The sequence below is a fragment of the Corvus hawaiiensis genome, chromosome 1 (genome assembly GCF_020740725.1).
Source record: "Corvus hawaiiensis isolate bCorHaw1 chromosome 1, bCorHaw1.pri.cur, whole genome shotgun sequence".
Taxonomy (NCBI): domain Eukaryota; kingdom Metazoa; phylum Chordata; class Aves; order Passeriformes; family Corvidae; genus Corvus; species Corvus hawaiiensis.
Genome location: NC_063213.1, coordinates 94,134,555 through 94,159,014, shown reverse-complemented (window position 1 = coordinate 94,159,014; position 24,460 = coordinate 94,134,555). Strand labels below are relative to the sequence as shown.

General features: G+C 52.1%; 1 protein-coding gene across 1 annotated transcript in view; it reads right to left on the bottom strand.

Annotated features, from left to right (window-relative positions):
- Positions 1 to 866: 866 nt before the first annotated feature.
- Positions 867 to 24,460, bottom strand: part of CRHR1 (corticotropin releasing hormone receptor 1) — a 29,169-nt gene continuing 5,575 nt past the window's right edge. Inside the window, exons 2-13 of the mRNA XM_048314799.1 lie at positions 21,470 to 21,554; positions 12,383 to 12,502; positions 11,139 to 11,224; positions 10,050 to 10,156; positions 9,584 to 9,704; positions 8,956 to 9,109; positions 8,658 to 8,718; positions 7,220 to 7,292; positions 6,068 to 6,153; positions 4,164 to 4,299; positions 3,930 to 3,971; positions 867 to 3,275 (exon numbers count right to left, since the gene is read on the bottom strand). Of these exons, the coding sequence (XP_048170756.1) occupies positions 3,135 to 3,275; positions 3,930 to 3,971; positions 4,164 to 4,299; positions 6,068 to 6,153; positions 7,220 to 7,292; positions 8,658 to 8,718; positions 8,956 to 9,109; positions 9,584 to 9,704; positions 10,050 to 10,156; positions 11,139 to 11,224; positions 12,383 to 12,502; positions 21,470 to 21,554 (1,212 nt within the window). The 3' untranslated portion in view covers positions 867 to 3,134. The remainder of the gene's footprint in view (positions 3,276 to 3,929; positions 3,972 to 4,163; positions 4,300 to 6,067; positions 6,154 to 7,219; positions 7,293 to 8,657; positions 8,719 to 8,955; positions 9,110 to 9,583; positions 9,705 to 10,049; positions 10,157 to 11,138; positions 11,225 to 12,382; positions 12,503 to 21,469; positions 21,555 to 24,460) is intronic.

Here is a 24,460-nt window from a genome sequence, read left to right as displayed (position 1 = left end):
GTATCTCAGGGCACCCATACTTTGATCCTAGGTGGTGGGGCTGAGGGTGGGGAGTGACTCTGGGGCTGGAGACAACCTCCATGGTGGGTTTAATGTGTCAACCAAATAAAGAAGCTAAATCAAAATCCATCTCTGTGTGGTGGAGAAGCTCCTGTGCCTCATTGCACTGGGATGTCCCACAGCACCACAAGATCCCATCCTTGGGGTCCCGCTTTGCTTTTCCCAACCCCAGAAGGTACCAGGATAAGATAAAGGGTTTACACAGGATGATCTCAAGAGGCTTCAGCCTTGTCAAGAGGACTGGATTGGCAGGACATTAATCTCAGAATTATCTGATAACTTTAAATACAATCATGTAATCAGCAGGAACCTGTAATTATTATTTATGTGCATGGTGCTTACTAAATTGCAGTGCTCTCCAAGGCTCTGTGTGATGAACAAATTAATTCTGTATCAAAAGAGCTTGACCAGAACTCTGTTTGTGTCTGAATTTCACTTGTAAACATTGATGTATGAAATGAAATTCAAGTTTAATTGGCCCTCCCTCCTGCTATGAAACACATTACATTTTTATTCTGTGTTAGCTCAGCTGGCAAGGGGGAAAACGTGGAGGACTTTCTCCAGCTCTGATGGCTTGTCTGGAAAACCCATGTGGGATTCTCTTGGATGAAATGGTGTAGATACCTTCATGGAGAGCCACCTCCATGCTCTGGGCACGTGGATTTGAGGTAGAAAGGAGAGCAAAAAGCCGTTGGACCAGTGGGATGCTGAGCCCAGTGCAGTGTGAGGATGCGCCCATGGAAACTGGGGAGGGGCCATGCCAGTGTTGTCTTTTCCAAAAGATAAACAGGCCCTGCAAGTCCTTGTGAGAAGAATTGAAGTAATTTTAATCAAACAGGACGGAGAATACACACACTTCTCCAGCTACGGAACACAGAGTCACGCCAGGTGGGGCAGACCACCAAGAGGAGAAGAGAAAAACAGTGATGTGAACAGAGATGCTTGTTTGGGTTTCTTTCTTTGGTTTTCAATTTCCAGCTTCTTTCCACCAAAAGACCCTGCTTTAGAAAAATCCAAATTGAACACATAGCAAATAATTTTTTGGCAATGTCACGAGCAGAGATGACAAAAAAAGCTCTTTGGGGCATTTCCCCTTCTCCATTGCCAATAGATCTTTATTAACTCCTGCCAAAGTACCCAACAGAGAAACCAAGACACAGGAGAAGACACAAGTCTACTCCTTGTAGGGCAGCAGCAGAAGGTATCCATAGAGCTGGGAGCTGCCACTTTTCCCATTGCATAACTCCAGGGCTCTTTTTCACTCCCGTATTTTGGAGAAGGGGCAGTTTCTGGGACTGTTGGCAGTGGCTGAACTTGAACAAAGACTGAAACAGTCAGTGCAGGGTATGGTCTGTGTTGTGGTCACTGCATCATACCGGGAGCTGTTGCTATTCCCAGCAGGTTATTGGAGTCAATGGGATATTTTCAATGTGGCTGCACTGTAGCCATGCAGGTAGAAAACCAAAATGGGAAGGAAGTGGGGGGAATTTGCTCCAAACTACTGAATTTCACAAATGTTTGAAGAAAGAACTGAGAGGTTTTTCCCTATGCCTCCTTTTAAATTAAAAAAATGCAAGATTTTATTCTTTCTGTGGTATATCCGAAGAAATCACAGAGTACTGCAATGTCAAAGATGCTTAAATCTCCCCAGGGCAGGAAACACTTATGCCTATTCTTTATAGTGGGGAAACTGAGGCACAGAAGTGTGAGGGGGCTCACACTAGACCCTGTACGGCCCCAGTGGCAAAATCCCTGGGATGCAGAGGGCAGACAGCCCATAAACCTGCTGTGATCCAATCCCTGCCTGGGCATCCCCAGACCTTGAATGCGGCAAGGTAAAGGTGGCTCCAAAGAGGTCAAGGCAAACCCCTCTGCTTGCATGGACCTCTCTGCTCAGCTGCTTTCAGTGGCCACATGGAAGAGGGCAGGGGGAGAGGGAGAACTGGGGACAATCTGGTGTCCCCAGCTTGGGGACAGAGATGGGAAGGGAGGGAAGGGAGGGAAGGGAGGGAAGGAGGCTGCTGCTCCTCCAAGGCACTTAACCCCAGTGTGGGGATGGTTTGGTCCCATCCCCTGCACAAGAGTAAGGAGCAGCTTTGGGCTGGGCCCACCTGCCCAGGTAAAAGCAGGGCAGGGAGGAGGGGGCAGAGCCAGGGCCTGTCCCTATGGTAGCTGCCTTTGGGGACCTCAGCCACCGCTCCACTGCAGGGCTCCCTCACCTTTCCAGCCTCTGAGCAGGGACATGGAGTCAGCCTGATGTCCAGGGCTTTGCAGAGACCTGTGGATCCATCTGGGCTGGACCAGAGGATTGGACTAATTCCTGTGCTTCCCTCCAGATCAAGCCCATTCTCTGTGGCTGCTCAGAGCCCCTAGGACCCATCCCCATGGGAGGGGGGTTCCCTCCCCTCTCCCACCCCATTGCTTTACCCCATCCTTGGTGTCAAGATGAGAAATGACCTGGTCAGACCAAGCAGCAGTTACAGGACATCTGAAGACCCAGCAAGAGACACAGGAAGGACTCAGCCCCAGTGGTACAAAAACACAGTCACATGAAGCAACGTCTACAATCACCCCAGGGCTCTCCATCCATCCTATTCCAACACAGAGGTCTTTGGCTTCTCTAGAGGGTTCCCCCCTGCCAGCAGCATTCCAGCATGTGCTCACTGGAAGGCTGACCCAGCTTCCCAGGGAATTAGCCCCATAAGCTGCCCCAGCAATGTCCTGTCACCTCAAAGCAGACAAACTTGAAAACAGCAGTGACATGGGACATCATGCCCAGGATGGAGCCGGCAGAAGGCTGCTGCAACCTCTCCAGGCTCCTCTGGCTCCTTCTGCCACGCCAGAAGGTCATACAGCTGCCAGGGAGATGACAAAGCAGCGTCGCAGCTGTCCTGTCCTCCAGGCCTGCCCAGCACGTGCAGCAGGAGCTGTGCAGGTGTCCCATGACCGAGTGAGTTTGTGCTCTCCTTGCGGGGCGGGGGCCACAGGCAGGACCTGGCTCTGTGCCGTGCCCCCTTCCCAGGGGTTCCCCACAGCGGGGATGTCGGCTCCCGGTGCGGCCGCTCGCTCCCGGCTCAGACAGCTGTGGATTGCTTGATGCTGTGGAAGCTGACGCGGGTCGGGGAGGTGGGGATGGACATGGCCCTCGCCACGCGGGCGCGGATGGAGTGCTTGTCCTGCCAGCGGTGCCACCGCTTCCGTACGGCCGATCGCACCTGCGCGGGATGAATGAGGGACCCTGAGTCATCACGCACAGGCTGTTCAGAGGCACCAGCCATCCTTCTCCTCGGTCCTCCAGCCAAAAAAGCACTAATAATGTCATTTGGTAACAAAACAGGTTAATGTGGGGTAAACTTTCCTGAGCCAGCAAAGGCGTGGGAGCATTTGGAGGAGGCAGAGGAAAAAGCTGCCCAAATATATGGCCCCAGGATTCGCTTCTACTCTCAGCTCCTTTACTTTCTGTTGTTTGTGTTATGGGTAAGAGCCTGGGAGATGTTCTCAACCATGTGCAATCCACATGTGCATGGGGCTCACCCTGGGGAAGGATTTCCCCAGGATGGGGAGGACCCTGGTCTCTGCTGCACTAAATCACACAGGCGCACCTTGAGAGCATCTGTTCTCCGGGGTGGATCTTCCCCCTCCAGAGGAGGGGATGGACAGCAGCCATTCCTGTCTGGGCAAAATCTGGGGCTGCAGATGTACCTGGGGCTGGAGGTGAAGCAGCAACTCTGATCATCAAAGACCTTCAGATGGGGAATTAGGGACAAGCACCCTCCAAGCCCTGTGCAGCACTAGAGCCTCAGGCTGAACTTGTCTGCTTGCAAGGAAAGGTGTAGACCCCCACAAAAAACCCCAGCCCCTGTGCTCACCTCGCTGTTCAGGAAGCAGTAGAAGACAGAGACAAAGAAGCCCTGGAAGGAGACAAGCAGCAGAGTCATGGCCAACAGGTACCCCCAGGCCAGGAGCTTTGGAACAGCCCTGGGGTTTGGGGATGTCGGGTTTTGGGAGGACACAGAAGGGGATGAGGCATCAGCCAGGATGGGCTCCTCCACATGCCTTGGTGAGAGAGGACTGGGATAGAAGCCAGTGTGGAGGACCATTACCTGGAAGGACTCCAGAAAGGAGTTGAAGTAGATGAAGACTATCCTGGAGATCTCATCCTCCCCTGGATTGACAAAGAACAGCATGTAGGTGATTCCCAGCAAGGGCAGCAGCACCAGTGTGGCCTTGACTGCTTTCCTAGGGAGAAAACAGGGACCTGAGCTGCTACAGTGCAGCCCTGGGCACAAGGACTCTGCCCATCCCAGCACCAGCATGGCTTGGACTGGTCTGCTGGGACTTGAAAGCCAGTGACTGGGGGAGGACAGAGCCAAGTTGGGCTGTTTTCCAGTGCAATTCCCCCAGGGACTGGGCTGGTTTGAGCACTGGGCCCCTGCTCTGCTTCTCCACCCAGAAAAGGGCAGTGATGAGCAGAGGCCTGACCTTGAGCGGGCATGGAATGATTGCTTGGCTGATCTACAGCTCAATTAAAAAGGAATTAAAGAGGGTATAATAATCCACACCCTTCAACATGGGTTTATGAAAACCTTTTCTCAGGTAATTAATTTGATATCTTGATGAGATTACAAGTGCAGTTTGGGAAAAATCATAGTGCTGAAAAAGAGAGTGTGGGAAGGATTGGGGCCTGGCACCTCATTCCTTTGGATCAGGGGACAAGAACAATGCCAAGTCATCGTTTTTTGCTTAAAGATCCTGTTAATAGACAGATTCCAACAGTAGATGAACACAGGGAAGGTCATCCCTGGAGGGTCTGAGCTGGGCAGGGAGGGGGTCTGGAACCTGTTTTGCATCTCTGACCTGGAGGAGAGAACAGTCCCTGACACAAATGGGCTGATGACATGAAGGAGCTGGAGGGAACTGAGGACAGGAGCTGGAAAGCTACAGTACAGCACATTCCCTGGTGTGGCTTCTGCAGGGGAGAGTCATGGCAGCAGGGGACACATCAGCCTTTTACCATCTAAGGTGAGCAGGAGCCCTCCAGGGCTCTCTCTTGCCTGGTTTAAGCAGGAATGCACAGTCTATAAGTACCACGTTCTTCATGTCTTCCTGTCCCACAGAATACTTCTGGGAAATGAAAATGTTCTCCTGGCCAAAGGGGATAAACCCCCCCCAAAATGAGGCAAATGCTGGAACCAAAGGTCTCTCAAAATTGCTGACTGGGGCCAACCAGCCTTTTCCCAGAACCTTTATCTGTGCTTACCTCAAGCTGAACCCCTCATCCCCATTCAATACTCTGTGATGAGGAAAGCTGGCATTTCCCAATCATAGAACCAGAATTTTTCCATTTTCAGCTGAAAAAGCCACCCTCCACCTCAAAACAGCTTCACTTGACCCAGCACACAGAGAGATTCCCCAGTTCCTGCCCACAAAATGATCCAGACAGAGGCAATGATGATGAAGCCCAAAGTGTCTTCTGTTCCAGGTACTTCAGGGAGCTGCTCTGACCGTGCACCTCTACGTTGTCTGCAAAATATTCCCCAGCAGGCAAGGAAGGGTTAAATCTTCCTGCCTTGTGCTGTGGGAGTACTGTCTTCCTCTTTACAAGGAGCTGTTGAGTTGGCATCGATTCATCACTCCTTCCTCAGCCTTTGCTTTTCTGTCAAGCAGTGATTTAATTCTCACCTCCATGCCAGGATTTGCAGCTCCCAGCCCAGAGAGCTCATCAGGTCCCACCACAACAGGCTTTTGCAAAGAGACTCAAATCCCAAGGGTTCACTTCAAAGGCAGAAACAGCCATCCACACTCTACATCACAAGGCTCTCCCTGGCCAGGAGAACAATCCCAGATTTAACGACCGTGTGCCTCCAAAGAGCATTTGAGGTGCTCTTAGGTCTCTCCATGCTCCCATCCTCTTGCTGCCTGGCTAATAGGGCTGTTCCCATCCCCACTAATCATGGGGGAACCCAGTTCCTAGGCTGGCTTCCTGCAGGGTCACTCATGCTCTTACCTGTACTGGATTGTCTCTGACGTGGTTGAAGCTCGAAGCTTTGTCATGAGGATTCGGACAATGTTGAATAGAAAAATGAAGTTGATCTGGGAGGAACAGGGTCCCTGGTTAGTGTCTGCTCCCCCAGCATTTCCTCCCATTTCCTCAGCAACGGGGGGAGGAAATGGGGAAATGGGAATGTTTCCTCTTGAACCTGTTTTACTGCCCTCCATGCACTGTGAGAGCACGTCTGCCTTGGTTGTTTTTAGAACACTTGAACAATAAGGTTTAGGAGTTTAGTCAAGGGATCAGGGCAGCAGGGCACGCCAGGAGATTGCCAAGGAAGGACATGCACTAGAGAAAGGGCTGAAGGTGAAAAAGTTGGAGGGAGAGGAAGAATGTAAGGTGCAGAGTGGCTGTCATCACAGACAGGATCTGCCTGGCTGCTCTCCCAGCTGCCTAATTGCTAGTGAGGGAATGGAAAGGCATCCCTGGAGCTGAGCACAATTGAGAGGAATTATCAGTGGCCAGGCTGCCTGACGGGCTGGGAAATGGGAAGCAGGATCAATTATTCTGTCATGCTGGTGATTTTTACTCCCTTGAGTTTTCTCAGGAGGGAGGGAGGAGGAAGGAACAGTTCTGGGGCTTTGTGCATGGCTTTCACCTGCAAACAGGGGCTGGAGCCCCAGCTTGTGACCCGCCACCTCTGCTCTTCTTTGTCCCTCCCCAAAGGACAAAGCCCCATCAAACTGTGCTCCATGTGACCCTTGGTTCAAGCATTGCTGCTCAGCTGGGGGCCAGGAACAGAGAGGTGGAATCGGGATCGGGGAATGGAGTCAAGGATCCCAGGCTTCTGCAAATGCTTGGCAAAGCATCCACCCACACCCAAACAGTGCCAGGGCAGGGATGGAGTGACCTACTGATGCATGTGGGAGTCTGCTGATGGGACATCCCTATCAGAGTGAGGTCTCCGGGCTCCTTCTGCAGCCCATCCCAAGCCCAAAATTGCTCAAGGGGCAGTCTGGGTGAGGGGCAGTGTTGCTGTGGGGCAGCAGAACCAGCCCCAGCAGAGTGAAGGTAAAGGAGGGGGCAAGACCCTGTACAGGAGCAGCTGTGTCCCACCTGCACACAGAAGGACTCTGTACTCAGCACACAAGGTCACTTTGCTCTTACCAGAAGCACCAGGATCATGGGGCCTTGGTAAATGTAGTCAGTGTAAACTCCTGCTCGCTTCCCAAACCAGCACCTGCAAGGCAAGGACAAGGGAGGTCAGGGACAAGGGGGGGTCAGGGACAAGCCTGCCATGGGAGTGACCTGGATTGATTCCTGTCCTTGCACAATCTCTGTAAAGTCCCTGTCCGTGAGGTGAAAGCACTAAAACTCAAACTGCTGCAGCCATTGTGGAATATCTTCCCTGGGAACTCAGGAAAAGGGGGTGCACGTGGGAGTGTTTTTGGGCCCCATATGGATGTGGGAAGCAGTTATTGCAGGACAAGCAGGGACACCCTCCTTGCAAAGGAGGTGACTGTCCTGCTCTGCTCTGCATGGGGGCAGCCTCACCTCACATCCTGGGGGCAGTTCTGGGCACAAGAATATAAGAGAGATCTAAAGCCATTAGAGACTATCCAAAGGAGGGACATGAAGATGGGGAAGGGTCTGGAGGGGCCATACAAGGAGCAGCTGAGGTCATTTGGCTTGTTCAGCTGGAGCAGAGGACACTGAGGTCAGACCTCACCAGGGTCTGCAGCTCCTCCCCAGGGGCAGCTCCGATCTCTGCTCCCTGGGACAGGGACAGGACCCAAGGAAATGGCCTGAAGTTGTGCCAAGGAGGTTTAGATTGGCTATCAGGAAAAGGCTCTTCCCCCAGAGGGTGCTGGGCACTGCCCAGGCTCCCCAGGGAATGGTCCCGGCCCCGAGGCTGCCAGAGCTGCAGGAGCACTGGGACAGCGCTGCCAGGGATGCCCAGGGTGGGGTTGTTGGGGTGTCTGTGCAGGGCCAGGAGTCAGACTCGATGATCCTTGTGGGTTCCTTCGAGCTCAGGATGTTCTGGAATCCTCCAATCTCACACACGCCGGCCCAGGTCAGCTCTGTCCCCAGCAAACCCTGCGGGAGCTCACTCAGGTACATCCCTGTCCTGGGAGCACCGTGTCAGGGCTGTTCCATCAGTGCTTCTGAAGTCAGCAGGGAAAACTATCTCTGGCAAACAGAACGAGCTGCCCTTCATCTCAATGGGCTCCTTTCAGCTTCCCACTCTGGGATGAACTCTCAGGTACGTGTTAAGACCTTCATTACCAGATGTCTGTGAAAATGGCTCAGGTGGGGGTAATTTAGACCTCTGCTGGTTAAATCCCAGCTCCCTTTAGCAAACATATTGTAGGAGATCTGGTTTAATCTCTTTTTCCCCTTAAAAATCACATTTGCCTTTTGAGAAGAAGCAAGCAGGGGCAGGGCTGTAGGCAGGGCTCATGCTGCAGAGAGCTGAAAGGTGGGATAAAAGAAAGAATGGAAGAATATTATGCTTTTCTTCCTCCCTGACAGAGTCCCTGACACAGCTGATCCCTGAGGATTTGGGATAGAAAAAGGAATGGGGGATAAGAGCAATCAGGCTCACTTCTCGTTGTCATAGTAGAGCTTCCCGATGGCCCAGGCGATGATGATGGGAAAGGGGATACCTGCAGGGGAACACACAGGTGAGTCTCAGAGGTGCAAGGTTGCCACAAAACCACACCACAACGGGGTTTTCTCACACATAACCCCCCCAGTGAGATGATGTGTCCATGCATATCCCATCCTCCTGCTCCTGGCACCCTTTTTGCAGCTCTTTGTGTGCAAGAAGAACTGGAGCAGGGGATGGAGGGGGCATCACTAAACCCCGGGTACTGCAGGGTGAGGGGAAGCCTGGCACTCACACCAGCCGATGCAGATGAACATCCACTTGCGGAGCTTGTCTGTGGAGTAGGTGAGCACGATGGCCGTGTGCAGGTAGCAGCCCTCGCCAAACATCCAGAAAAAGTTGGTGACGTGGAAGTAATTGTAGGCAGCAGTAACCAAGCGGCACCAAACCTGCCAGGAGATGTGGAGCCTGTCAAGCTTTGTATCGCAGAGCAGTGATGCACAGAGCAGCACAGACCCTGGCAGAGCGACCAAACCCGTGTTTCTCATACACCTGGGTTGCCCACCAGCCAGCCTTATTTGCCCCCTGAAGTTGCTTTTGTAGCCACATCTTAGTGACTTCAAACTGAAAGAGAGTAGGTTTAGGGAAGAAATTTTCCCCTGTGAGGGTGGGCAGGCCCTGGCACAGGGTGCCCAGAGAAGCTGTGGCTGCCCCTGGATCCCTGGCAGTGTCCAAGGCCAGGCTGGATGGGGCTGGGAGCCACCTGGGATAGTGAAAGTGTCCCTGCCCATGGCAGGGAGGTTGGAACTAAATAATCCTTAAGGTCCTTTTAGACCCAAACCACTTTGTGGTTCTGTGATCTCCAGGGTACTCACACCCCCACCTGCTCAGGTGTGGACTCAGCCTGGCAGAGCTGCACCTACCACGTTGCTCTCGTGCACCTCTGGGTTCATGGTGAGCTGCACCACGAACCACGTGGCATTGCGTAGGATGAAGGCTGTGATCAGGTTCCAGTGGATGATGTTTCTCAGGCACCGGATGCTCCTGGAGGGGGGTGGAACAAGGCACCATCAGAGCAGGGGGACTGGGGACAGTGCTGTTTGTGGAGCTGAGTGTCTCTGTTGGGACCCCAAGGGTGACCTGCTGGGACTATGCCTTGGGTGAGGTGGACAGGAAGAAGACCAGGAGGTGGAAGGCACCAAGGAGGGCCTTCTGCCTCCATAACCAGGTGCTTTAAAAAGCAGCAGAAGAAAAACAACCCTGAGATAGGCAGGATCCCTCCAGCCTGGAGAGCAGTGGCTGTAGGGGAGGAGATGGCAAAGCACAGGGGCTGGGTCCACCCCGCCTGAGGTGACCTCAAAGGAACAGGGCAGCAGGTTTGTCACTCACCGCAGGCGCATGAAGAGGACAAAGGCCACGAGGAGGGCCCCCAGCGAAACACAGTGGCCCAGGTAGTTGATGATGATGGCGATGTGGTAGTGCAGCTTGCTCCTCCTCTGGCAGGGGGGACATAGGCAGAAGGTCAGCAGCGGCCCCAGTACCAGCACAAACCCACCTCTTCTACCACTTCACCTCCGGCAGCTGCACCTCAAATTTTGGGCCCTTTTTCAGGAAATTGGAGCCTGCCCGGGGACAGGCCAGTGGGAATGGAAGGAGATGGGACTAACGTGGGAAGGAGAAGCACTGGCCTGGTTTCACATCCCACTCATACCAGGGCAGCTCAGTGCTGGGACATCCCAACCCATCCTCTGGGGAAACCCTGCTACAGTTCAGCTGAGCTCACTGGAGTCTTACATCTCAGTTCATCCCCCATTGCCCGGGGGTCGGCTGAGAGGCTGGGATGAATTTGGGCAGAGGGAAGGTGTGAGTGATAATTGAATTAATTGATCACTCCTGCTGTTAGGCACCCATCCAACCTGTGAATTAGCAATTAGGCGAGCGAGAAAACCATTCCTGGCAAGATATATCAGCATCTTAAATACCAGAGTTGATATTAACTGCAAATGAACAACTCATATGTCTTCTCCTCTGTTCAAGGGGTGGCTTGACCTACTCAGGAGCTTGTAATTCTTGTAAAAATCCCCATTTTTTTATCTCTTTCAGCTTCCTAAATATCTCCATTATTTCATTGCTGGCAGGGAAGGAAGGGGTTTTAAATGAGTGCTGTGTGAGGAGGGAGCTGCACAAGAGTGACAGGGCTGATCTGTACCCAGAGGCCCTGGGGAGCTCCCACTGACAACCCTCTTGGATTTTTAATGGAAACGGAAACAGGCGTGGCTTTATTTCTGATGAGGAATAAAAATGCAAATCCAGAAGGGGGTCATAATTGACACATGCAACTTTATCACTGGCATGCTGCTGCATGCTCAGCTCTCAGCTCCCATGGGCCATTTCTGGCCTGGATGCTGTTGCCTTTCCAAACTCCATCATCTGTCCCTCACCCTCCTGCCAAGAGCCCAGGGACTCCCCAGCTCCTACCTCTTCACTGAGGATCTCCTGGCACTGGGAGTAGTTGACACGTGCTGCCCAGCTCCCATTAGCGAGGCATTCTCTGTAGCCATTATCTGAAAGAGAGGATGCCCATCCAAGGGTTAACACAGCATGGGGATGGGCACAGGCATGTGACCTGACTGTCACTAATGCAGGGCACTGGCATCAGGCCAGTGGCATTTTCTGCTTTGAAGGCAGCTCAGCTACTGCCTTGGCCACAATCGCAGAACCAAAATCCTTGGAATATTTCAGACCCGTTCAAGAGCTTTGGGTCTGCACCAGCTCTGCCCTGGGCACTGGGGGACCCCAACACCTCCTCACCATGCACAGGGATGCAGCAGCAGCACCGCTAGTTAGACTCTTCTTCCCTTTCTCTCCGATGTTTGCTTGGGTGATCATGTGCCATCCCAGGATCTCTGCTGAGATGGCAGCATGAAGTTTCACTTCTCTCCCCAAATTAGGAGCTTTCTTGCCTCCCAGCGAGGACAGGCAAGGCTAATTGGGAAGGAATGGCCACGGCACCCCAGACACTCCGTGACTGGTGTTGGCAGCGGGATGATGCCAGCACTGGGGTGAGACTGGGCTTCCATTAACAGGAGACCGTGAACCTCGTCAGAGTGATGGGGTGGGAAGGGCTCACAGACAGGCTCAAGTCGCAATTAATGCAGAGAGGCTCCTACAGCCACACAGGAGGCACCACAAAGCAAGAGCTGTGTCCGTGCCATCCTCCACGGCTGCAAGAATGTGCAGGATGAAAACATTTATGTTTTTTGTGGGAAGCAAGGTGTTTCTTTCATCAAAACCAGCACTTGGGTGGTCAGAAACTCAACCTAATGCTATGAATGGCTGTGGGCACTTTTCATATGCTGTTGCTTCATCCTCTGCTCCCAGCATGTCACTGGCAGTGACAGTGCAGCCACCTGTGCTAGGAGGGGATGAGGTTCAAAGCCCCCCAGTCCTTGCTCAGCTGGGGGCTTCAGACCCCTGTGCCACCTCCAAGGGCAGGGCAAGCTCACTCCTTTGCCTTTGTCCCCAAGATGGGGACATCAGCCCCCTCCTCCTCCCAGGAGGACCTGCTTATAAAGCTGCTTCTCTGAACCGATCCTCCCTGAAATCTGGAGTCTGAGGCGCTGTTTTCTCTTCGGTTGATGAGCTTTGTTCCCAGAGGTGTATTGTCACTTGTGTCCCAGAACCCTCGCCCGCCGTGTCCCCAGCAGTGCTGCCCCTCTTACTGGTGGTGTTGTACCGGACACCATAGAAGTACTCGGGGCAGGGCCGAGCCACCAGCTGTCCCACCGCGCTCCGGGGCCAGCACGTGCCGATCAGGTCCACTGAGGCATTGCACTGGGGACCTGCAGGGGTGAAGGGGACAGGGTTAGCAGAGGTCTGTAGATACAAAAATGCTGCTAGTGAGGATTTTCTTGCTATTTTCTAAGTCTGTGAGAGACTTTTCTCTCTCACAGAAGAGGTAGCAGAGTATGTAAACAACCAAACACCTGCAGCCTTGAGAAGTCTTGTTTATGGTATAGTAGAAAAATATTTTGACAATGGATGTTTTAGGATTTTAGCCAATCACCCCAAGGGGGAGCTGATCCTTGTCCAATTAGACTATGAAGAAAAAAGTCTATAAAAGAGTTTGTAAAATAATTAAATAAATCAATCTTTCTGCACAGTTCCTGCCTGCTGGATCTTCTCTCCTCCTCCTCCTCCCTACGGCTGCAGGACACGGTGAAATACCCTAGGGCCTAGGCCTGCGGTAATAGAGGTCTGTGGGCCACCATGGGCCATTTCCAGGCTGTTGAAAGGTCAGGATTTGCCTGGAGAGCTGGGGCTGCTGGATGAGCTGAGGGGTCACCACAAGCTCAGCCCCCAGAAAACCCTCATGGCAGACACCACATGGGGGCTGTGCAAGACTCGCAAGGGCTGGTTGAGCCATCCTGCTGGTCCTGTCTAAACTACAGGGCTAAGCCCAGTTCTGGCACAAACCTGGTTTTAGACCTGGCTTCCAAGTCCACTTGGGGTTCCCTGGATCTGGTCTCCCAGCCCTGCTCCTTCCTTCAGCCATCACTTTGGCGTCCAGCCCAAGAGCAGGCAATAAGCCAGACTTGCTCTTCCTCAGTGGTGTGTCCAGTCTGGTTCTAAGCCTCTCCAAACATCTCACACCTCCTGGCTGCAAAATCTCCTTCCCAGCCATTCCCGTTGGTCTCTTCCAGTCTTTCCCGGGTAGAAAACTCCAAAGCTGCTGCTTCTATTTCAGATTTCAAGGATTTGTGTGCTTTTCCCAGCTACACAAGTGTGCTAATGTAGGCATTAGGTAGGCCAGATTGCAGGCTTTTTTATGTATAATTTGTGTATATTTAGAACAACATGTACCATAGCTAAATATGTCCCTGCTCCATCTCACAGTGAGGTCGGAAGCACAATGGCTGCAACATCCATATCCTACAATCCAAGACAAGCAGCAGATGGGTGAGCAGGAGATGCTGGAAGGGGCAGAGCTCAGTCCAAACCACTCCTGGGTACCAGAGATGTTTGTGCTGCTGGCACAGAGACAGAGATTGCCATTTCCTAAGACAAAACACCCCAATTCACAGCTCCTGGGTGTGAGAACACAGCGTTTCCCCTGCCCCTGGATTCGTGGTTGATATTTGAATGCCTTTCCCAAAAATTCCTGTGGATGGAGCTGACTAAAGAGTGGCCAAAGAAAAAAAGCAAAATACTATTGATGATGATGATGAATGTTCTTATGGAGGAATATTTTTTCACTGATTATCTGAAAATTTGGCTCCTTGTTATTTTGCAATGTTCTCAGAGAAAATTTTCAGGGCTTTCTGTGTCTTCTTCAAATATCTTAGCAAGGGAAAACAACTTCCAAGCATGTGAGCTGGGAAAGCATCAGAGCATGGTGAGTGTTACCTTCTGCCTCCCGTAGCTTGTAGGGAGAAATTAATTTTAACAGTGACCTTTGCTTTTAGCTTTGCTAATGTGTAGGGTTGCTGTGGCAACCTTCCCTTTAAGTTAACCGTTTTAAGCCTGTACTTTGTAGGAAACGAGGTGCCTTTAATCACTTGTGTCTGTGTCTTTCTGCATCTATTTGAATTTATAGAGCTCCTTCGTTGTTTTGACCCAAGTTTGACAGAGAAATAGAGGGTCACAGTTAAAAATTTTATGATAACATTCATCCATGTAAAGAAAAAACAACCAGTAATTACTTGAACTAAGGACAAAGTTAAATTGCAAGTGCTCTCTCTGTTAGCCAGCCAGGTGAGAAGCTGCGTGAATGTCTGGAACAGGAAAGGCTTCACTTGGCACAACGCAGCACAGGAAAATGGGCTTGCACAGTGCTAATGCCCACGGCAGCTCCTGCCACCCCTCCTGGGCACCCGTGGGGCTGAGCACAAACTCCATTTTCTCCACATCCTCTTGTGCTTCAGTTTCCCTGCTGCATTCCAGGGGCTGTTCTGGGGGACAGACAGAGATTGCTCAGGGAGGACAAACATGAAGAGTGAGGATGATGACTCTCCACCAGTAAAGCAAACCCACAGCAATGCCATTAATAACCAAACCCAAAAGAGACTTGTGGAAATAACGTGGCCAGACAGAGGTGCATCATTCTGTGATACGTCTGTTCAAGGCTGGATTTAATATCTCCACCTTTCTCCAAGGCACTTGGTGTGATGCTGCTTGGCACTCCCAACAGAGTACGACAGGATCCCACCAGACACCAAACCCAGTAGGTCCCACCAGTCCCACCACAGGGAAGGTGCAGCAGCATCAGCAGGAGCTCAGCCCTCCTCGTCCCATGGGTCAGGGTGGTGCTGTGGAGTGACATTTGGGTCTGGGGCTGCAGTCAGATGAGGAAAGGCTCAGCCAGGCTGTCGGATGCTCCTGGACCTCTGCCTGTGCTTCACCCCTGTGCCGCCACTGGCAGCATTTGGAGCTCTGTCCCACCAGGTTTTAATCTAGTGGGGGGCTGTAATATTTTTCCTAGGCTCACACTGAGAAAGGCTTGATGAAGAAAAGCTGCAGAAAGCAGATGCTGCTCTTTCTACTCTCTCCAGCACACAGAAAAGAGAAAAAAACCCCTCCTGATGGGGAAGGGATAAGTAAAGCAGTAAAGACAAAGAGTGTCATGAGGGCTGCAACATCTCCTTTGCCCAGCACAACCCTCTGCTGCAGCTCCTCCCCAGTGGCAGCTGGCATTTAGAGCAGTGTTTGGCATGGAAATGATATGTATCAGTATTAAATGCTTCCCTGCTCAGCGGCCCATCCGTGTTTGCAGGGGGATTATTCTCCAGGTTCTGCACACGTGTGCTCCAGCTTCTCAGCTCCACTGCTGCACAGGTTTGGTCTTTACAGACTTATAGCAAGAAAGGTCAATGAACTTCCTACCTGCACTCAATCCCCCTAGTGTGGCTTCTTCCCACACAGAAACATGGTGTTTGGAGGAGGAAGGAGCAGGCCCTACTTTGAGACAGCGAATGTGGCACAGGGGAAGTCAGTCCAATCCCTTCTCACCCTATTGCCTTTGGGTTGTGCTGCTCTGAAGCAATATAAAGCATTTACTTTCCTCTGAAGAAAAAACTGTCTGTCCAGGGACTTACACTGAGACAACTCTATCACAATAACTGTCTCAGGGTAACTGTAGCAATCTCCCATCTGCTTCTATAAAACATCCTTCTCCAGCCTGCTTTCACCACTCGCAGAGGCCTCCCAGATGGCTCTGTGCTAAAGCCACAGAACTGTGCGAAACCCAGCAGGGTAGAGCTCTCCACTCCCAGCTAATCTGCCAAAAGATTTTGAGCAAATTTAAAGAGGATGGAGCATGTTTCTTCTGGTCCAGCAGTACCAGATGCGTGGCCACAGTGCTCTTGAGCTGGTGCCAGGAGGTCTGAAGTATTATCATACCATCAAGCCATTGCTGGGATGCTCTGAAGAGGAGTAAAGCAAAGGCTGTGCTGATTAACTGTGCTGGTAAGCACATCCTGCAGTACACTGAGCAGAACTGTGCACCAGCACAATGTCCCAGTTTGCTGCTGTGCACAGACACAACTCTGACCGGGGGAAATGTGAAGCCTGTCTCCCCTTCTGCAATGCAAAGGGGCCAGGAAAGATGATGGAAATCTGAATTACAGGCTCATTCCTGTGGCTGGGAGTGATGGGGTTATTTATCTAAGGTGTCTCAAGAGGCTAACAGCAGAAAGTTGTTAACTCATATCTAACTCATTAACTCATAACCTAACTACCTGTCCTGAGCTCTCATTCAACCACAGTTATCTCTATCCAGCCCTGATGTCCTCTGTGACCGCATTACTGCTGCTGCCTCGAGCCTCTGGCTCCCTGAGAGCGTCCCCTGTGTCTCTGCTGCAACATTTGCATTTGGCAATCAGAGCTTCATCTCCACATCTAATCAAAATACAACTCACTGTGATGCCTGATGCATCAACTGCAGCCAAAGCACAAAAAGCTCTTTGTCCCTCCCAGGCAGTTCCACCACAGTGGTGAAGCACAAGCAGCCATTTCACACCTTACTGCCCCAAAACAAGGGCCTTTGGGGGATGCTTGTACTTCCAGGTGCTGATGTGCCAGGGAGGGGTGGCTGGGTCCAGCTGTGGAGTCACTCGGATGTTAAATGCTTGAGTAGCACCTTGAAGCATTGAGGGAAATGGCACTGGGGGACAATTTATATTAAAGCGGGGTAGAAATTGGGGTGGTGGAGCTGTTTGCCTTCCCTCTGGGCAGGGGTGGGTGCTCAGGATGGCTGGGAGCAGATGCGGCTACCTCAAAGTAGATCCTTGCTCACACCCTACCTCCAGCACTGCTTTTGGCGGCATTGGGGGCTTCTATTTACCTTCGTAAGACTCCAGTCCTTAAAAAATCCCTAGAAATCTTCCCAAGCATTCAAGCTCCACAATCCTTGGTGTAAAATAATTACCCAGACTAATTAAGCATTATGATAGCTATGAGTCTTTGTAATGAATTTTTGGCTTGTTGCTGTAAATAAAAGGCACCAAACCTGGCTTGTGCTGTTCGTATCTGATGCATCTGCTCAATGTTGTCACTTAAGATGGTCCAGGTGCAGCTTTACAGCTTATATGTATATATGTATATATGTATATGTATATATGTATATATATGTATATATGTATATGTATATATAATGTAGAGGGTTGTGTTTGGGACTTACCTTGTTCTCCTGACATGAACCACGGAGTGTTTGGAGTTGTGTTATAACCAAGGGTGGCAGGAAGTGGTTTATTCCCTGGGGTTGGCTGGGATTTGGTGGTGGGTGAGTGAAGCATCACAACCCCTCCCTGGCAGAGTTTTCCCAGCAGAGCCTTCTAGTTTGGCTACAGTTGAACAGAGCCTCTGGCAGCGACTTCACTGCATCCAGTCCAAAGTACAGTTTAACTGCTGTAGCTGCTGCTCACACTGGGATGTGCCAGGACGTAGTTTCCTACTGGAAACCCTCATCATCTTCCCTCCTCCACTACAATAAAATCTATGAATATCAGTGAGGTGCTACTGACATCCCTGTTTCCCAGATGATGGAGCAGAATGGCTTTATCGACACCAGTATATATTTTAACCATTAGGATTTTCCATATAGATGAGAGTTTTGTTTCCCAAACCTTCCCAACACCGTGTATCTCCCTCAAGTCCCTGCCAAGACTCATTGCTGCATCTCTAACCCCTGCTCAGCTCCTTTATTAATATTTCTGCCTCGGTGGAAAGATGCCAATGAGACTGAAAAGAGTGGCTGATGTTAATTTGACCTTTATGAATTTAAATTCCAGGCTCACCCCAGGGGAGTCAGTGAGTGAATGAAAGAGCAGTGGCACGGGGGCTGCTGGAGCAGTGTCAGCGCTTTGGGAGCTGAGCTGGAGTGGGTGGAAAGGCTCTTGGTCAAATTGTCACCCGCTGTGAAAGGTGTTACCAAACTTGTCTGATAGTGCCTGTGAAGGATATGTTCTCATCACTCACTGCTCCTCAGCCGCAGGATTTTGCTGTACCTGGAACAATTAGATTTGCCTTATTTGATGCAAAGCTAAGCCCCCTTTCCCCCTTGAAAAAACCTTCAGTTAAAAACCCCCAGACATTTCTTTTTTTCTGCTTCGCTTTGGTGCCACTTTTCTTTGCTTTAGGTGAACTGGCATTGGCATGAAACATTTCTTTCCTGACAAGGAATTTTCTGTGCTCTCCTCTCTCCTGAGCACACACATGAGATTGAGAATAAGAATTCATTGTGATAACAAGCTTAAAGGAGTGGATCGTGCAGCCAGGACCAGAGGGGGATGTGAGCAATTGGTTGGCAACTCCTTAGGCTGATCCAGGCTTGAGAGCTACAAATGGCAGAACAACCCCTTGAGAGTGCTCCAAGCTTGCTCCGTTAGAGTGCTTTCTGCTGAGCTGCTTTGGAAAAGCCTCGTTATTAATTAGGAAGAGCCTTTCCCATCTGCTCAGATTTCCCCTTCCTTCCCCAGGGAAGTAGTCCTGCAGCTGCAGGGAATGCTTTGCCCTGGTGGATGAAACGACCTTGTCCCTCCCTGATGGACTTTGTGGCAGGGCGAGAAGCAGCTGCACACAGATCCTGGGGAGTTGAAATCATCAGCCAGAGAAATCCATGGTCTGAGTCAATCCATGGGCTGGGAGCCCTTGGGATAGCACCTATCCACCCCAGACAAGGGATGCTGATCCTCATTGCATTCAATTTCAAGCCTGATCTGAGACTTGCTTGGTTGCAGATGCTTGGGGGTGCAGCTGACCCGGCTTCCTGAAGGCACCATGTTGACCTCAAGTCCAGCCTGATATTCCCTCTTCACTGCTACTGTGGGAGGAGCTTTCTGATGGAGCATCCAGCTGTGCCCCTGTGTCCCAGTCCCACCCAAAATCAGGGGCTCACTGAGAGGAAGTTTTGATGGGTACCTAAACTATCAAGTTGGAGCATCACACCTGTGCAAAGAGCCTGAATTCCTGGGGATATCACCCTGCACTGCGGACTTGAAGGAAGATGGGTAAATCCACAGTGATAAGAGGGCAAGACAGGAGAGCTCTGTGAGGCTCAGCTGCTCCATGTCCTGGGATGAGAGTTTGCACCACCTGCACCCCTGAGCCTGGAAAGCATCACCCCAGTGTGCCTCCACCCCACTGCCACGGCAGAGACCTTTCCAGCTCAGTGCACATGCCCAGAGAGCGCTGGCACGCTGGTGACATCACTGTCCAGCCACACATCCTCCTTAAAACGGAGAGATTAAGGGACTGCTGACCAGGGAGAGCAGGAGAGCCCATGCTGGGCTGTGCTTCGGAGGAGGGAGGCTGCACACAGGCACAAGGCAGTGCCTGTCCATGCATCCAGCAGATCCCCTGCCGAGCCACGCGCTGGGGGACTGCTGGGCTCGTGTTATCAGCATGTGTTATCAGCATGTGTCATTTCCCAAGGGTTGAGAAGGCATTAACAAATTAAGTCTCAGGGCCCTGCTGCAATTCTAATTAGCATCATCCTAACAGCTCTTCATGTTAAATAGCCTCAAATCAAAGTTTCCAGTTTAGTAAATATCCCTCCGCAGGAATCACTGACTCCATCAGGCAGGGCCTAAATGGACTCCAAGGACCAGGGCTGGCGCTGAGTTCTGCTTCCCAAGCAGACATAAGACAATTAGTTTCACCTCTACCTTTTGTTCTAAGCCCCCTCCTCCAGCTGGAAGTGGCTCTCACGTGTGCCAGCCCCACCCAAATTAATGAGTTGCTCAGGAATTGCAGGTTGGATGTCTAGAGACAATGGACAATTTGCAAATCTGAAGCCTCATGTTCTCCCCTCTGCCGGGGAGATCGACAGTGAGGTGCACTAAATCCTGCTTGGATTCAGGCTGATAAATCCCCACCGAGCAGAGCCCAATCCTTGCAGAAAGCAGTGCTCGGTGCTTGAGGATGGTGGTGATTCCAGGGCAATCCATCAGCAAACCACAGCACAAATTCTCCCCCCTTTCTGACCTCTCCCGGGGGCTTGGGAGGTTCCAGCAGTGGGTGGAAAAGGCCATGAGCTGGGCAGGAAGATTGTCTGGGACCTGCATGCTGCCCTGGGTCAGGATTTATCACAGCTTAACACGGCCAAGGACAGGCCCTCACTGAGCAGAGTGATGAAACCTTCAGCGAGCAAAGCACATGAGTGAGGACCAAGTTTCTTGTCCGACCAGACATCGAGGCATTGCCATTCCACAGGCAGCTTTGCTGTCCCCCGGCTTTCTGCCTCCACCTCTTGGGCTTGGGATGCTTCTTGCAGGGCAATGGTAGCCTGGGTTTGGCCAGACACTGGATCAGCTGGTGCCAAGACGGGATTTGTTAAGAAAGAGCTGTTAATGCTGCTGTTAATGGGTGGTGGGCAGCCATCCCTCAGCTCTGGGTGCTCATGGCCATCCCTTAGTGCCCGGTCCCACGGCCATTCCTCAGTGCCCAGTCCCATGGCCATCCATCACCCTGACAGAGAGTTCCTTGGTGCCCTCTCTGATTCTCATTCAGTCATGGAAAATCAACACTGCAGCATCCCAGAGCTGGGGAGGACTTTTCTCCTTGTCCCTGTGAGCTCCACTCCCTCTCACACTTCTCCTCCCCCAAAACTTGTCACTGAACCAGACCTGTCACTGCTGAGGTGACATCCAAGTCACATTCTGAATATAGGCTAAAAGCCATTTTTGGCACAAGCCCTGACCTGATTGGATCGAACCCATGTACAATGCTGAGTAGGCATGGGCTGTCCGTGACCCTGCTGCTCCCACCCAGCAGGGCTGAGCCAGCCCTGGCCACAGCCATGTCCCCAGAAGCTCTTTGTGACTGGTGGCCTCCCAAAGTGCTCAATGGCACCTGTGTAGGAGTGCTGGGGGACAGAGGCTGGCTGAGCCCTGAGCCATGGTGGCCACACTGCACTGGTGATGTGGTCTCCACAAAAAGTCAAAACCCCCAGTCATCATCCCTGGGCAGGGGGATGGTAGAGGGGTGGACATAGGGGCCAAGGTCCTGGTGTCCCTGGGCATGGCAGACAATAGGCAGCCAGCCCTGATGTCTCTTTGTCCATCTCCCTTCTACCCAACAGACATTTATTTTCTTTGTTTTCATCTCTTCTGAGATCTGCACTTTCTACCTGCCTCCACTGTCACCCTGCAAAGAGGCTGCAGCAGCACCAGCAGAGGCCTGTGATGCAGCCTCTGCACATCCCACCTCCCCAAAAATGATCCATGCAGCAGCAGATGAGCCCAGAGACACCCCTGACACCCTCTTCCACCCCAGGGGGTGGCTCGAGTGGGCTGGGGATGGGGGACACTCACCAGTGTGGTTGGTGACGGGCGGCAGGCTCTCGCAGTACTGCTCCTGGATGGAGGCTGCCACCGGGCTATCCCAGAGGAGAAACGCCTGGATGGGGAGAGAGCAGGCAGGGGCAGGGTTATATGTGCAATATGCTGCTTCCCCCTCCCCAGATGCCTCCTTGGGTCAGAGCTGAGCTTGCCCATGTCTTGGTGGGTACTACCCTCAAAGCTGCACAATGGACACGTACCCATTTTCAGGATGGTTTCCCAGGGAAACTGTGCTGAGGAACTGCTCACCCGCTGATCCTCTCCTGCCTCAAACACCCCCCTCAGCAAACCCTCCTGCAGCCCTTGCTGAATTGTGGAACCTCTGCTATTTAGCATTTTAATCAACACTTTTGGGTTTTGCATCTTTGAATCCTGAGAGCAGACAGGGGAAATGATGAGCCTGACACCATGCTCTGATTTTCAATCCCTTATTGAAATCACAGCCTTGTAAGCTGTCAGTGGGAAGATGTTCATACACGTCCTTAAGGAGATCTGATCCACAGACAACCAGATCTGGCTCAAGCCTTTTTTTCAGGAGAATTGTCAGCAAACAGCAACATTCCCACTGAGTCAGAAAGCACTGATCAGGATCTACCCAGCTCTGCTAAAACTCTGCACGAGGAGCTATTTTGGAAAAATGATTATTGAATTATTGTGCCTTTGCAGGAGTTTGGGGAAACTAAAAGTGAGAAAGGCAATTGCCAGGATGAAGGCATTGCAAGGATGGCAGAGGGATAGTGCTGTTGGTCCCAGGGCACACCAGGGTGCCAGGTGAGGGAAGGAGGGGACCTGATATTTTGCAGAACACAGATTTCTGCACAAGCAGCTGCCCACTCTCTCCTCCAGCTCAGAGAAGGGTGACACAGGCTTATCCCCTCTGCTCCAGGCACCAGCACTAATGGTGTATAAGGCTCAACTCCACTTCTTTCACCTTCAACGACTGAGCAAACTCCCTGGAGACAAGTCACTGATTAAATGGCAGAGCTGCACCCCAAAATACATCACATACAGACCCCTGGGGAAGAGGCCCTGAGCCTGAAGGCAGGAATGGCTGCACCTCCCCTGCTTGCAGGCAAGCTCCCAGCTCCTTGGGGAAACAAACTCTGCCTTCCCCATCAGCCAGGCTGATTCCTAGTGCCTGAACCCCCTTCCTGAGTGCCATTTACCTCCCAAACTGCTCTGAGCAGGCAGAAGATGTTCCTCCTCTTGCCCTTGAGCCGTAGAAACACTGTCTGCTTTGCTGGCACACCCAGCCATCCCCATGCCTTACCAAGGCATGAGCAGAATTTATTCACACACAGAGACAAGCTCAGCACCCACTTGCTCTTTTCCAAACAACTGTTTACTGCCTTGAGAAGCTGGTTTTGACAGCAAGAGAGATGTCAGGCAGACATATAAATGGAGCTGAGAATAGCTCCCTTGTTGTGACTGCTCCAGATGGCACAGGGGATCCGGCAGCTCAACCCTGCTCCGGCGCGGGCACTGCTCGGAGCTCCTGGGTGCTGGTCCTGCAGGAGCCCAGCACCTCCTGAGTCTCCTTTCAGAAAGCTGAGATCCCCCAGCCTCCAGACAGGGAGGAATCAAGGTGTAGGGGGTCTGCTCCCCTCTGTGTTTATGCCTGCAGCTGGTGTCCACCGGACCTGGTGGCTCTTGGCATGGGCAGCTGGGACAGAAGGGTTCTGCCCAAAAGGGGCTGGGATGGTTCATCCACCTGAACAGGCTTTCAAGTGTTAATTGGATGTGTTTCTCCTAATCCCAGCCTGCTCCAGCCTGGCAGTGCCCATTCTCCTTCCAGACACAGGGAGAGGTCTTGGCGCTGAGCAGCACATGGACCAAGCCACGGCCAGAGAGGGGTGTGGATGGAGCAGTCACTGGCTCTTTGCAGGCTTTGTAAATGAGCTGAAACAGCTACAGGAGGAAGAAAGAAAGGAAAAAAAGGATCCCCAGAACAGAACTAATACTAAGAGCTTCTTTACCAGGCTCTGAGTCTTGTCTCACACTGCAGTGTGGCCAAAGCTCTTGACAGAGGCAGAGGTTTTGTCCCGCTCCTGTCAGCCTTTTAAGGGGAATAAACAGGGGGAGGGGGCAGCTGCAGGGGGATTTGTCCCAGTCAAAAACATTCTGATCTGGCACTTGCTGGTCACTGTCTCATCTGCTTTGCTCTTTGTGGGTTACTGCAACCCCTCCCCATGCTTTGCAGAGAGAACAGGTCAAAGCTCTGTCCTTGAAGAGCTTTGTGTGCCAGAGCATCGCTGCCGTAAGATGCCACATGGTGCCCAGCAGGGCCTGGCCTGGCCGGGCTGGAGCCAAGCTCACCTCAAGAGCCCTGACACGGCAGTGGGTCATGCTCGGGCCAGAGAGGGGCCGTGTCCCTCTGCCCTCCCGGCCCTGCCTTCACACAGGCCATGGCAGATCCTGCTCTGCAGGCAAGAACACCTCTATGACCTCCCTCAGCCTGCCAAAATCCTGGGGAGCCTCAGCTGAGCACGCAGCTGCCCGGGAAGGAAGGCAATCTGCTCCTCTGGAAGCAGCCACTTCACACAGTGCTCCCAGTCAGCCCGGGGAGCTGCTCCCACAGGGATGGAGGATGGTTCTGCTGGGAGCTGCACAGGCCTCATGAGGGCCTGCACTCACAGCAGCTTCTTCTCCATCAGGAGCCACCAGTGTCTCCCCTGCTGCTGCCTCAGCATCTGCCCAGCTCCCTTCCAGGCCCTGTTTTATACACAGGGATGGTTCTGGTTTAACCTTGGACCTCACAGAGCACTGGCTCCTTTCTTTCATCCCCACATTTTCTGTAGCAGGACCAGCCCCCCACCACAGCCCCAGTCCTCACTGCACAGCTCAGACACCAAAACCTGACACTGCTCCCATGTTTCCTGCATCCCACACACAGCAAACATCTGCTGTGGTCAGTGTCCCACCACCCATCATGCCAGGGCTGTCCCAGAAGGGAAACTGAGGCAT